The 14,113-nt window shown below is 41.8% G+C and overlaps 1 protein-coding gene across 1 annotated transcript; it reads right to left on the bottom strand.

Moving 5' to 3' along the window:
- Positions 1-3,529: 3,529 nt before the first annotated feature.
- Positions 3,530-4,297, bottom strand: LOC104853865 (olfactory receptor 2G3). The gene has a single exon (XM_010612065.2). It carries the CDS (start codon positions 4,295-4,297, stop codon positions 3,530-3,532), a length of 768 nt encoding a protein of 255 aa, XP_010610367.2.
- Positions 4,298-14,113: the final 9,816 nt, after the last annotated feature.

Below are 14,113 nucleotides of genomic sequence, written 5' to 3'. Positions count from 1 at the left end.
TCTGTCTTTGTGGCTTGCTTAAGTGTTTTCTCATCTTTATTTTTGCTGTTGGGTTGCCCTTGATTCAATCTCTGGGTCATTAAATCTTCCTGATATCCTTGCATCCCAGCCTTTGATTCTCTAAAGACTTATAGACATTCTCATTTTCATAATTGAGAAAACAACTCATGAAATCAATCCCTATCCTTTATCCCAATTGATACAATCAGGAACACAATAGGATCAATTACCACCCTTTATAGCCAGCCATGCCTCTGCAGAGTGCATCCAAAGACTAGCACAATCAGAGGATCTGGGGGGGGGTAGTCAGCAGCACCTGCATGGTTACCCTTCTGGCACTGGGTCCAGGCAATCAATGGCACCTGCAGAGAAAGGCACAGCTATAGAAGAGGCCCATAGATCAGGCCAGGCCGCACAGTAGAGGGGAATCTCACATTCCTATGTTTTATATCTGAAATCCTACCCTCACATTTGTTCATTCTGCTGTGAATGTTTTCTATAGAGCTTTTAATCTCCTGGATTTGTTTGAATCTGTTTCATGGACTCCCTTTTTTCCTATGTTGGGAATTCAAGGTTTCCATTTCTTTCCTATGCTGGGCATTCATTATTTCTATCATGGTCCTGAGGAAATCTATTTTTTAAATCTGTTTCTGTTTTACCTGTTTTTCTTTCTTTCTGTGCTGTCAGTTCAGGGTGTCCAGATGGTTGACTGTTAGAATTTTTCACCTCATTTCCCCCAGTGGTTATCTTTGGTGAGGTGGAAGTCTGCATTTGTGTCTTGTTTACATGTCTTCTGATTTCTGTTTTGTCATTTGTAATGTCCTTGGTTAACACTTTGATCTTCCAGACATAGCTGATCTTTAGCTTTCGAGTCTCTAATGACTCTGAGTCACTCTCCTTTTCATTATACCAGGAAGGACAACTGATCAGATCAATCATAACATCTTAGCCCAAGTCATACTATCAGCAACACAATAGCATTAAACACAGCTTCAAAAATGACAATTTGTGGTAGCTCTTAATCTATCACCTTTAACCATGTGAATGAAATAAAAATTGAGGACCAGCCCCAAATATATTTATTGTGAATCAACTCTTCAATACAGCACTTTTACCCTCCAGGATAGGTATTTAGAAGGAATTGGGGAGGGAGAGATAGATAAGATAGAGAAAGGCTAGAAGCAAGGTCAGAGGACACAGGAAGATCACACAAGCACTAGGAAGCTGATGGAGGGAAGAGGGGAGACAGAACAAAATATACAGGAGAACAGAGCAAACTAACAGCAGTAGGGAGGCTGGAGACAGCAATCACTTGTTTTAAAACTAATGGTAATTGAGAGAAGGAAAAAGAGAAGAAAAGGAAAAGAAAGAAAATAAATTCAAATTAGGATAGGAACAGGAACAAAAAGGGAATGAAATGAAGATAAAGGTGGCAGGTGGCGTGAGAGAGAAAACAAGATAAAAAGAAGATAAAGGAAAAAATTGAGAAAAGAAAAAAGTTAGATACAAGTTTTAAATGATTAAAGATAAGAAAAAATATTATTTGGAAAATAAAAAATACAATAGAAATAGAGGGCCTCTCTGTAGGATGTGCCTCTGTTGACACAATAGACAGCTTGGGCAGGAGTGTGCAGATCTAAGTTAATTAGTCTCTGTAAGCCAGCATCTGTCCCCTGAGGTTCAGGCTGTTTTTTTTTTCTCATTGAGTTTATTAGTACTTTTAAAGTATACAGTACAGTTACATTTATCATATGGATATTGTACCTTTACATGACAGATCTTGTTTCTCATGTTTTCCCCATACCCCTGCCCTCCCTTCTCTCCCTCCACCCTTCTCTACTTACCAAGACTTTGTTTCAATTTTTTCCTTTCAAAGCTAAAAGCATAAATAAGATCCAAATTGTATAATTGACAAGGTGAAATAGGAAGTAAAGGGCTAAAGTTGTAGGGAAGTGGGAAGGGTAAGGGAAAGGAAATAATGGAAAAGAACAAATATAAGAAAAAATATCAGGCTGATATTTGGCTGCAAGGCCCAAGTTGAGATGTCTGACCTCCTGCTGGGTTGAACTTTGCAAGGCTCTACTGCAAGTTACAGCTGCCTTTCCCCTGAAGTTAGACCAGGTTCTGATGGGAGGTGCTGGTCCCTTTGACTTACCAAGTATGGTGGTATGGTGTGCCTTATCATGAGGTGCTGCAAGTCTCCTCTGCTGTACTGGTCCCCAAATTTTATTCTTCACAGAATAAGAAAAAATGTTAAAATCCATGTAGAAGGGTCTGTAATGAAGATCTTGTGTAGCCAAAGCAATCCTGAGGAACAGTGCTTGTGGTACCACAACACCTTCATTTCAAAATATCCTATAGAGACTTTATTTTTTGTTTGTTTTTAAGGTTTGTATTAGTACATGTTTGCAGTACATAATGATCACATTCCTTGTGAAGATTTGGAACATTACACGACATATCTTCATGGTTTTTTTCATCTTTTCCCCCTCCCCTCCTTCAAACAGAGTGGCATATTCCAGTGGATAAAAACAGATCAAGTAGGACAAAGACCATCTCAAAAGAATAGCTAAAACACATATTGGAGAAAAGAGCTTGTTTCCCAGTGATACTGGGAAACTGGAAACAAGAAGATTGTAGAAGATTGGAATGAGATTCTCATGTCTCACCCTATGCAAACATTAACACAAAAGGTACCAAAGACATTTCAAGACCAAAGACTTGAAAGTTGTAAAGGAAAACACAGTGGAAACATTTATTGATACAGATACTGATTTCCTGAATGGGAACTAATAACCCAGAAAATAACAGCAACTAATGACCAAAGCAATTTCATGAATTTAAAAGCATTCTACATATCCAAGGAAACAATGAGAATGAATGGACAATCTTCAGCAGGGGTTAAAGTCTTAGTTCTGTATTCATTTGATGGATGATTAATATTTAGAAATAAAAGGAACTCAGAAAATGGGACAAACATCTGAAAGAAACTTCTTAAAAGAAGTACACAACACATATATGATAAATACTCAATGCTTATAGCCACTGAACTATGTTGAGATGCCATCTCACTCCAATCAAAATGGTATTATCAAGAATACAAAGTAAAATAAATTCTGGTGAGGATATAGGGCAAATGCAACACCTACACATTTTTTGGTGCTAATGTAAACTAGTACAGCCACTATGAAATCAATATGGACACACCTTTAGAAACACAAAAGTAAAGCTACAAATAGAGGTACCATAAATCATTATGTATTTATCAAAGTAGTTAAAGTCAGCATAAAATAGAGATACTTGAACATTAATGTTTATTGTGGTACTACTTACAGAAGCTGTCTGTGAGACAAATGATGAGAGAACTTTCAGTTCAAAATTCTTTCCTGTCATCAAGGAAGCTGACCTTGGGAATTGGGAAATATTTTTAGAGGTCATGGACAAACTTTTGGAGAAGTAGATATGATATATCTGTGTTTATTGATGTGAGGATGTTATGCTGAGGAGAGAGGCAGTGATCTTCTCGCTTTTAAAATATCACCCCACCCTGGGATTGCAGGATCCTCTTCCATGCTGTCTGCACATCCTTGTTTCTCAGGGTGTAGATGAGTGGGTTGAGCATTGGGGTGATAACACAGTAGAGAAAGGACATGAACTTGACCTGGGAATTCTTAGATGAAGGCTGGAGGTACAAGTACAGGCCTGGTCCAAAGTACATGGTGACCACCAGCAAGTGGGAACTGCAGGTGCTGAGTGCCCTGTGTCTTCCTTCAGCTGAAGCCAGCTTCAGTACAGCTCTAGCAATGAAGGTGTAGGAGATGATCACTAGCAGAGGACTCACCATTCCTAAAGGGACAGATGCCAATATGATGGCCAGCTCATTAGCAGAGGTGTCTCCACAGGCCAGCTTGAGGACCACAGGTAGCTCACAGAAGAAATGGTCCAGGGTGTGGTGCCCACAGAGAGGGAGCTGCAGGGTGAGTATGGCTTGGAGCAGAGCATAGGCCAGGCCACTGGACCAGGAGGCAGCTGCCATCTGCACACAGACCCAGGAACGCATGATGAGAGTGTACTGGAGGGGCCGGCAGATGGCCACATAACGATCAATGGCCATCATGGCCAGTAGGGCGCTTTCAGTGGAGGTTGTCCAGCAGAAAAGAAAGACTTGTGTGATGCAGCCCCAGGCAGCTATTGTCTTGTATCCTCCCCAGAGGTTGGCCAGCAGCTGGGGCACAATGGTGCAGGTGAGACTGAGGTCCAGCAGAGAGAGGTTGTCCAGGAAGAAGTACATGGGCATCTGGAGTCTGGGGTCCACCAGGGAGAGGAGGAGGATGGAGCTGTTCCCCACCAGGGTGAAGATGTAGGAGACCAAGACCACTGCAGAGAGGGGCCTCTCCAGCCAGGGAAACTCTGAGAAGCCCAGCAGCACAAAAGCATAGGGAAAACTCACATTTTCTTTTTTCATTGCATCTGTCTTTAATATACAACTGGAAGAAAAGTAACAAATTTCGAGGATTTATATGGCTTTTCTCTATCTTTTTTTTCTCCTTTTTTTTTTTTTTTTTTGGTTTTTTGAGAGAGGTTCTCACTATGTAGTTGAGACCTATCTGGAACTCACTATGTAGCCCAGGCTGGTCTCCAACTCACAGTGATCCTCCTGCCTCAGCCCGCCACATGCTGGGATTATAGCATGAGCCACCATGCCTGGCTTGTCATCTCTGTTTTTTGATGAGTGTGTATTTATGATAGAAAATAGATACACACAGTTATATATCTCATGTACATTTTTTTCCTGAATGACTAAACAAAGCAAAATTTATTAGGTAACCCTCTGCCATTTTCTTTTTTTCCAAACTTGTCTAATGATGAGATATACAAAGCATAAAATTTAGCAACTCCATAAAGCCAGTCAAGGTGGCATATGCCTGTAATCCCAGCACTCAGGGGGCTGAGGCAGGAGGATTGCTGAGAGTTTGAGACCATGTTGGTCTACACAGAGAGTTCAAGGGCAGTCTGAACTACATAGTGAGACCCTGTCTCAAAAAACAACAACAACAAAAAATTAGTATCTCCCAAATTTTTACATATATTCAGTGGAATTAAGTGCATATGTAATGTTGTACAACCTTCACTACATTCATTTCCATAGTAGTTTCATCTTGCCAACTTGATCTGTGTCTATTAAATATCTTCTTGTCCTCCTCCCACCATGGATACCCCAATTCTACTCTGTCTATGTTGAATTTCATTGAACTAAATTGGAATCTAGCAGCTGTCATAGTTCTGTGATTAAGGTATTTCTTTTGTATCATATTTTTAAAATGCCTCTACTGAAGAATATGTTAGAGCTTCCTCCATCTTGCCAACTTGATCTGTGTCTATTAAATATCTTCTTGTCCTCCTCCCACCATGGATACCCCAATTCTACTCTGTCTATGTTGAATTTCATTGAACTAAATTGGAATCTAGCAGCTGTCATAGTTCTGTGATTAAGGTATTTCTTTTGTATCATATTTTTAAAATGCCTCTACTGAAGAATATGTTAGAGCTTCCTCGCTTATGGCTCAAGTATAAAAAAATATTTCTGATTCGTCTCAGTTGATGCACACATTGTTTCCGTGGGTTTGCTGCTGTGACCATGGCTGCTCTGCACATTGGTGTCTGTCACCTCTTCCACCCTCCTCTCCATTTCTTAGGCTGCAGACTCGGAAGTTACATTTCTTTACCCTATGGTAACTACAGGTTTAATTCTGTGGAGCAATGCTGTGCTCCTCTGCCCAGCTGCTGTGCTGTTTTCCTTCCTCCAACAGTGTGTAAGGCCTCCAGCTGTACACAGACTGGAAATTAAGGAGGCTTCCTGTTGTTTTCTCTAAGTACATACTGTTGGCATTGTGCACTCAGCCTGCAGAAATAGTCAATGGCAGCCCAAGCAGACAAAGACATCCTCACTGTGCTCTCTCCCTTAGTCATACCTCTCCATTTCATTTCTACAGAAGTCGTTTATTATAAAACAAAGTTACAGCTAATGAACACTTTCATATATGAAGCATTCTGAAGATCAGTTCTACATCATAAATATGAGGAACATGCATGAACTATTTTCAAAAACAAATACTAGACTTTGGCAACCTAATGTCATGAGGACTAAAATGATGAATTGAAGTTTATACACTGTTATGAACAACACTGTATTTCTTTACCATTGAAGAGAAAACTGAGTCATATTATCATTACTAAGTCCACTCAGTCATATTCAGGAAACTGAACTCATAGCCTTTTTCTGAGCTGTGTTGCTGAGCACTAGGGAGCAGTGTCCTGGGTGACCACACAAGGTGAATATCTTATGGCTCAAGTATAAAGATATATTTCTGACCCGTCTCAGTTGACGCACACATTGTTTCCGTGGGTTTGCTGCTGTGACCATGGCTGCTCTGCACATTGGTGTCTGTCAAGCTTATGGCTCAAGTATAAAAATATTTTTCTGATTCGTCTCAGTTGATGCACACATTGTTTCCGTGGGTTTGCTGCTGTGACCATGGCTGCTCTGCACATTGGTGTCTGTCACCTCTTGCACCCTCCTCTCCATTTCTTAGGCTGCAGACTCGGAAGTTACATTTCTTTACCCTATGGTAACTACAGGTTTAATTCTGTGGAGCAATGCTGTGCTCCTCTGCCCAGCTGCTGTGCTGTTTTCCTTCCTCCAACAGTGTGTAAGGCCTCCAGCTGTACACAGACTGGAAATTAAGGAGGCTTCCTGTTGTTTTCTCTAAGTACATACTGTTGGCATTGTGCACTCAGCCTGCAGAAATAGTCAATGGCAGCCCAAGCAGACAAAGACATCCTCACTGTGCTCTCTCCCTTAGTCATACCTCTCCATTTCATTTCTACAGAAGTCGTTTATTATAAAACAAAGTTACAGCTAATGAACACTTTCATATATGAAGCATTCTGAAGATCAGTTCTACATCATAAATATGAGGAACATGCATGAACTATTTTCAAAAACAAATACTAGACTTTGGCAACCTAATGTCATGAGGACTAAAATGATGAATTGAAGTTTATACACTGTTATGAACAACACTGTATTTCTTTACCATTGAAGAGAAAACTGAGTCATATTATCATTACTAAGTCCACTCAGTCATATTCAGGAAACTGAACTCATAGCCTTTTTCTGAGCTGTGTTGCTGAGCACTAGGGAGCAGTGTCCTGGGTGACCACACAAGGTGAATCCTTCTGATTCCTGAAGGTTACTGAACCATTGTTTGAATCAACCTGAAGAGGCATAGTCACCTAACATTTTGGAAAGCTAGAAAAAGTGTCATAAGACATGAGCTGCAAATATTACCTAAGTTTCAGAAAGAGAGCAGAAACTTGGGAGAAAATACTAAGTTTCATGCAAAGTGAAGGGCAAACTAGAGAACAGCACTGAAGAAAATGCTTGGAAGTATTTTGTGAGAGCATGGTCAGTAGTATCAAACACAAGTGGCCCTAATGCGGAACGAAAAGTAACCTTATCTGTAAAATGAGGTTTGATCTTGTGGGCAATGTGCTATGGGTGGACATTTGATACAGGGCAAAGGGCACAGTGTTTGCATCTAGAGCAGCAGTCTTCTCGTTCAATCTCGACAGCCAGAAACAGTGGCCCTGGGGAAGTCTACAGTCACTTTAGAAGTGTGGAGAAGACTCAGTGGGCTGACAGCACATACAGGAACAGAAGGCATGTGAGCATTTGTGACTTCCATATGCTAAAGATGTGTTTCTTTATAAATAGCAAAGTAACAAACAAAAACTGCTCACCCAAAATAGTACACAAGAAGCAATGTGGCCAGAGAGCTGCTGTGGCGCTGTGGCCCCAGTACTGCTTCCTAGACCTTGACCCTCAAGGAGCCTGCGCCCTTCGATCAGCATCCAGCTGAGCCTCCCTCTCCTCATCTGTAGGCCAAGGGCGCTCACGTCTCACACACAGTCTGCACTTGAGCACTGGGGGTGAAGAACGCACACCAGTGTAGTGAATGCAGAGGGCTGTGGAGCAGAGATGCTGGGCCCGGCACCAGAGAGCAGGGCAGAGCCAGGGTCCCCAGAGGCCAGGGCCTGCCTCCTCCCCACTGCCTCCTCCCCACTGCCTCCCTCAGGGTGTGCCCAACTGCAGGAGGCAGAGCTGCAGGGACAGCGCCTGCAGACTGTGCGGTGTCAGAGAGGACACTGCGGGAGGATTCTGCTTCACCTACAGCTGCTCCTCGGAGGAGTGGGCCCTATGTTCTGGAGTTAAACCTGTGAAAAAATGCTGGAGTTTTCTTTGATCATACCCTAAAACAAATAGAACCAAACATTAAATGTGAGAAAATGTGTGCATTGGTTTTCTTAATAAAAATATCGTCCAAAGTATGAAAAGCTAAAAACCTTCAGTGTCTTCTGCAAACCATGTCTTGATTCTGTTTCTGTGTGTCTTAGAATTGGAGTTTAATCTATGCAGCATGTGTGCAAGATGAGGTTGACTGGGCCGGGAAATGTGCCAGCCAGAGTGTTAGCAGAGATACGTGGACATCACGTTCCTTATGTACGCTTTCATTTGCAGGACAGGGAATTACACTTTGAACTATTTTCATTAGGAAATTGCATAAAAATCTGCAGAGCAGTACTTTGGATAAATGTCATGTATTTTCAAATTTATTTAAATTGACAGATACATTTATATACCATGCACGGTATGATATTCTGAAGCCCTTGTATACCATGGGCTGGCTGGATGTAGCTAATTATAGTATGCATTATCCACACCACAATATGTTTGTGGCCATAACATTTAATATCCACTTTCTTAACATCTTCAACAATTCAATATAGAACAGTTGAAATTTCAGACTCTAGCTTCCATTCGTATCCTTTGCCCACGATGTCTCAACCCCATCCCTGTACCACTGCCAACTTCTGATCACCACCAATCTACTCTATTTCAGAAAGATCTTCACTTTGAGATTCCAAATTTGAGTGAGACGGTGTGGTGTTGTCTCTCCCCTCCCCTTTGTTAGAATGGCTGATGTAGAAAAGACAAAGAGCAAACGTGGGCAGGGGAGTGAGGAGGAAAGAACACCAAGGCACGCACTGCTGGAGTGTGCACCAGCGCAGCCACTGCGGAGAACAATGTGAACTGCACTGTGTCAACCACATGATCAGTCACCCCGCTTCTGAGTGTATAACCAGGGAAATGAGGTCCATCTGGTGGAGCATTAGCTGCACTACATTGTGTCATTATTCAAAATAGACAGGACAGAGAATTGACCTAAGTGTCCATCCGTGTAAAACTGGGTAAAGAAAATGTGTTGGGTATGTGGTTTATTACAACATTCAGCCAGGAAAAGAGAGTAAATCCTGTCCTTTGGGAAGAGCCATTTTGTTAATTGAAATAAGCCAGGCCCAGAATGACAAAGGTTAGCTTTGGAAAAGAAGTTCTTCATACTACTCAGCCATAAAGAACGAGAAAGTAGATTCATTCATAGTTAAACGGGTACATTTTGAGGATATACTTCTAAGTGAAATAAATAAGGCACACATATGCAAATACCGAATAGTTTCTCTGTTGCAAAAAACTATAATAGTACTCAAGATCCAAATGGGACACTTAGCAAATAGGAAGAAAAGGACCAAAGGTGTAGGCACAGTGAGAAGGACAGGGAAAGGGAAATAAGGGAAAAGAAAAAAATATGAGAAAATGTAAAAATGGAATTAAAGTGTTTGAAGTGGGGGAGGGGAGGGGAGGGTGAAGGGAGGGTGGGGACAAGGGGAAAAGATGAGAACCGAGACCTGGCATGTAAAGGTACGAGATCCCAGTAATGAAGGTAACTGTACTGTCTACCTAGAATATACCAATAAATTCAATTAAAAAAGAAAGAAAACGAAGTTCTTCAGTGCAAAACACCATTGAAAAACTTGGCTTAGTTGGGTCATTAAGCTTTGTGTCTTTAAGTTTATACATTTTAGGTATACAGTACAGCTACGTTCCTCATTGGGAACTTGTACGTTTACAAGTGTAACTTGCTTCTTATTTTTTCCCCATTCCCCTGCCCTTCTTTAACCCCCCACCCTCCCTTTTGACAAATACTTTATTTCCATTTTTGTGAGAATTCCTCATGAAATTCACAGAAGGATGCATACTTTCATTGGATCTTTTGTAGCAGTGCCCTTGCTATCACTGGGGCAGTTCTCCTTCCAGAGGTGCCCACCCCGTCCACTCTTCATGGTCACCTGCTCGAGTGATCTCGTTAAACTGCCGTTTTCATCTTGAAGCCTTTAGGAGCCCTTCATCCTCCCTTGTCACTCCCAGACCCACCCTGATGGACCCTACGTTGTCCCAGGCTTTCTTTTTCCGTCCTCATCCCCCCTCTCCTTGCTATCTCTTCCCACCTGGCTCCTTGCACACATGGCATCTCCCTGCACCTCCTGCTCACCCTGGGAGGACACCCTCACCCGTGGAGGTCCCCTTTGGGTCTTTCATGGGCTCCCCGTTTATCTCCACGTCCTACTTTGAATTCAGTCTTTCACCTGCATTTCTTTCTTTGAACACTTTGGGAATTTGACCAGAGTTTATGTTTTTTTTTTTTTTTTGTCTTCCTAGAATCTTGTTTTGTCCTGGAGCACCAATTTAATAAATACAGAGGTTAATATCTAGAGTCACTGGTAAGTGACATTTCCTTCACTTGTCATACAAACTTTGTTCAGTTTTTCTCCCCAAATTTTGCCCAACACTCTAATATTGCTTAAAAATTTAATTTTTCTCAGACTGTTTGCCTCTGTCATTATTCCAAAACACAGAATGCCATTCCATGTTCCACTTTGCTGTGTTTTTCCTAATGTCCAGTGCAATGCTTCGTGCTTATTATATGCACAGTGTATACTGGTTGTTTACTACTTTCTTTTTCCTCTGGAGTACTTTGCTATTCGGGGTTTTTTTTTTCTTTGCCACTGACTTTTACAGTGTGTAGTTTTTCAGCCTTCATATTTTCTTGGACCTGAAAACTTGTGTGTGATAGGGGGTTTGTGGTAGTAACTAAGCTTGAGAAAATTTTATCCTTAAAGATTTCATTTTGTTTCCTATGAATTTATCTTCCCATTACCAATTACCATTATCATGCACATTAGGTGAGATAATCTCTATTAACATCCATGGTGTGATTCAGTGCAAGAGGAGGAGGTTGACACCCTGATCAAGGACCACCCAGAACTCACCTTGAGGTGAAGAAGAAGGAGAACCACAAGTGAGAGGGAGAAGTGGACAGCTGGGCTGGCTCTAGTGCGGTAGATTCTCTTCAGGGTCTGGGTTTCACAGAGAGCGAGGTGGGAGTGATCAGAACCCAGGCAGGAGAGAGAGTGATGAGTAGGGGGCTCCTGAGGGTGCCTGGCTCGGCTCCTCTGAGACCTGAGCTGGTGCAGGGAGACCATTAACTCATGGCCTTGTGTGCAGAGATGAATAATCTACAGGCAATTTTCTTCCTAATTTATTTGTCTGTAGAATCACCTTGCCTGCATGAGATGATGACAAGACTCTGAAACAGTAAACTTAGCATACAGATGGATGGACACAGAGTCTGTGGCCCATCGTGCTGTTCCTGTGGCTGTATGAGAAAATGCGCACAGCGCAGACTCATGCAACCCTGGGGAATTTTACCTAAACCTTCCACAGTTATTTACATTGGAAACAGTGCACTGCACACAGAAGCACAATGCTACTGTAGGAAATGGAGGAGCTCTTCAGCTGGTTAGATGCTTGTCTACCTCACAGGAGACAACTTCATGGAGGCACTATGAAACACTGCGTGTGTCAGCGCCATTTTCCTTCCTTTTATTTATTGAGGTTGTTGGTACAGTTTAGGTTTACATTATGATATCACTGAGAATTTGGATGTGTACATGCTATGTCTCGGTTCTTATTTTTTCCCATTCCCCTGTGCTCTCATCAACTCCCCCATCTCTCCCTAATTACATAAGCTTTGTTTCCATTTTCCTTCTTTTTTCATTTTTTTCTCCCCCAACCCAGTTTCTGAACATTCTCTTCCTGTTTCACAATATCTATTATGCATTTTTCTCCTCATCTACACTTTCAGTTTCTTATAACAGAGAAACAATTCAGTACCATTTTTCTTGAACTGTGCCTCCTTCACCAGGTGAACCTGTTATCAACAGCTTGTGTCAGTCTTACCCCATAAATTCTGCTCTTCCCGTCCAAAAAGGAATTGAGCAGAACACACAACAGTAGTAAGGATGCAAAAATTTGTACAGTGTTCAGGCAGGGAGTGGGCTGATGAGAAAACTCAAGAGTGGGTTTAGGCTTTGACTTGTTTTTTTTTAAATTGGGAACTTTCCTATATCTTGTGGTCAGATTAAGGGGACTCTGGCCTGTTGGGAATCTGCAGTCTCACATTTGGAGGAGTAGTTTTGCCTTTATTTGGGCCTTGTTGGAAGCACTGTAGGAGACTAAGGCTGTTGGAGTAGGAGTGTGGAATCCACAATGCTAATGATGTCATAATGGCCATCTGGTCACCCTTGGGTTCCCCAAAGCAGATATTATGCATGATTTTAGGCTCATGACAGAAGTCAGGAAATGTAATAAAGGCTTGAGGGGATTTCTCATGCTCATGTCATGATGTTAAGGAAATATGATCTTCAAGAGCCAGGAGATACCCCATTCAGCATGATCCTAATTGGATGCACTCCACACTGTTTGTCTCCTGTATCAAGACCATCACTTGATTTAGTCTTCTGCTGTCACTATTTACTTCTGCTTAGAGAACTTTGGAGGAGCTAAAACTTCCTGGTTTGTTTTGAACCCCTTACTGATCACAGTGCCTTTTCTGCTGTTGTGGCAAAGCACAGCAGCTCAGTGCTATAACCAGGTATTACAGCTCCAAGTCACAGCTGATTGCCACAGCTCAATATTATAGCACTGGGTCTTGGCTATTGCAGTTTGTAGATTTGAGGCTGATGTTCACTGGAAGAGGTGGAGAAAAACCTCCATTATGCCCACAGGCTCAGAGGAGTTTGTACTCTGAAGTCTAAGCACTCTACCACAAATGAGAGCCTCCTTACATAGGGATCAACAGCGTAGGTGAGCGCGCTTACTGAAGCAGAGGGGCAGAGTTACAGAATATTCTTGCAAGGGGTCAGATCTTAACAGAACATTCTTGTGAAGGGGCATAGCCTAACAGAACATTCTTTTAAAGAGGCAGCGCTTAACAAATTCTTGTGAGGGATGTAGTTTAACAGAGCAATCTCATGATTGGGCAGAGTTTAACAGAACATTCTTGTAAGGGGGTGGAGCTTAACGGGACATTTCTGAAAGGTCACACAGTTCAAACAGTCACAAAACATTTTGATACATTGGGCAGGAGCTGCTGCCCAGCAGCACAAACTGTTACATTTCTGGAAAAAAATATTTTTCAGGGAAAAAAATAGACAAGGCAAGGGACTGTCTTATTGTATAATATTATTATATCATTTCCCCTCTTTGATTCCCCATTTTAGGCATAGCCTTATAGGACATCACTAATAGTTGCAGGATTATAGTCCCAATAGTTGATTCACTGATTGTCTTATGTGAGCCTGAACGCGGTCCTGGAGGAATTCTGTGAGGTATCTAAACAAAGGCCAAAGAAAGTATCAGGGTGATGGTGACCAAAGTCCCTAACAGAGAGGCACCCCATGACATCCAGTTATCCTGGGAGAAACTCCAACACCTGCTGGTTTGGAGTCACTGCCATAACTTAGTAGAAACAGCACTCTGTTGAAATAGGCACAAGTCTGTCCCCACCTTGTTTGCTTTTAGTAAATCCAAGGTGTGGTGGTTTTGAAGTGTAATTGCAGCTAAATCTGTCTCTTTTTGCAGGTCTATCATAGAATCAGATACATTTTTAAGCTATTGGTTACCAGGTTTAGGATGTTGAGGGGTGGAGGGGCAGTGGATCTGGATGTTATGTTCTAGGACTGTCATCATGGAGACCAACAGCAACGTCAAGCTCTAGCTGCCAGCCATTACCTGTTAAGTCAGGGTTTGCAAGTTATCTTTAAAGGAGAGAGAGAATACTGGTGAAACACCCTATAATAATGATAAAGACAA

Source organism: Fukomys damarensis, unplaced genomic scaffold (assembly GCF_012274545.1).
Source record: "Fukomys damarensis isolate Sample0158 unplaced genomic scaffold, DMR_v1.0_HiC HiC_scaffold_3, whole genome shotgun sequence".
NCBI classification, from domain to species: Eukaryota; Metazoa; Chordata; class Mammalia; order Rodentia; family Bathyergidae; genus Fukomys; species Fukomys damarensis.
Note: the sequence above shows the minus strand (reverse complement) of the source record. Positions and strands in the feature narration are given on the sequence as shown.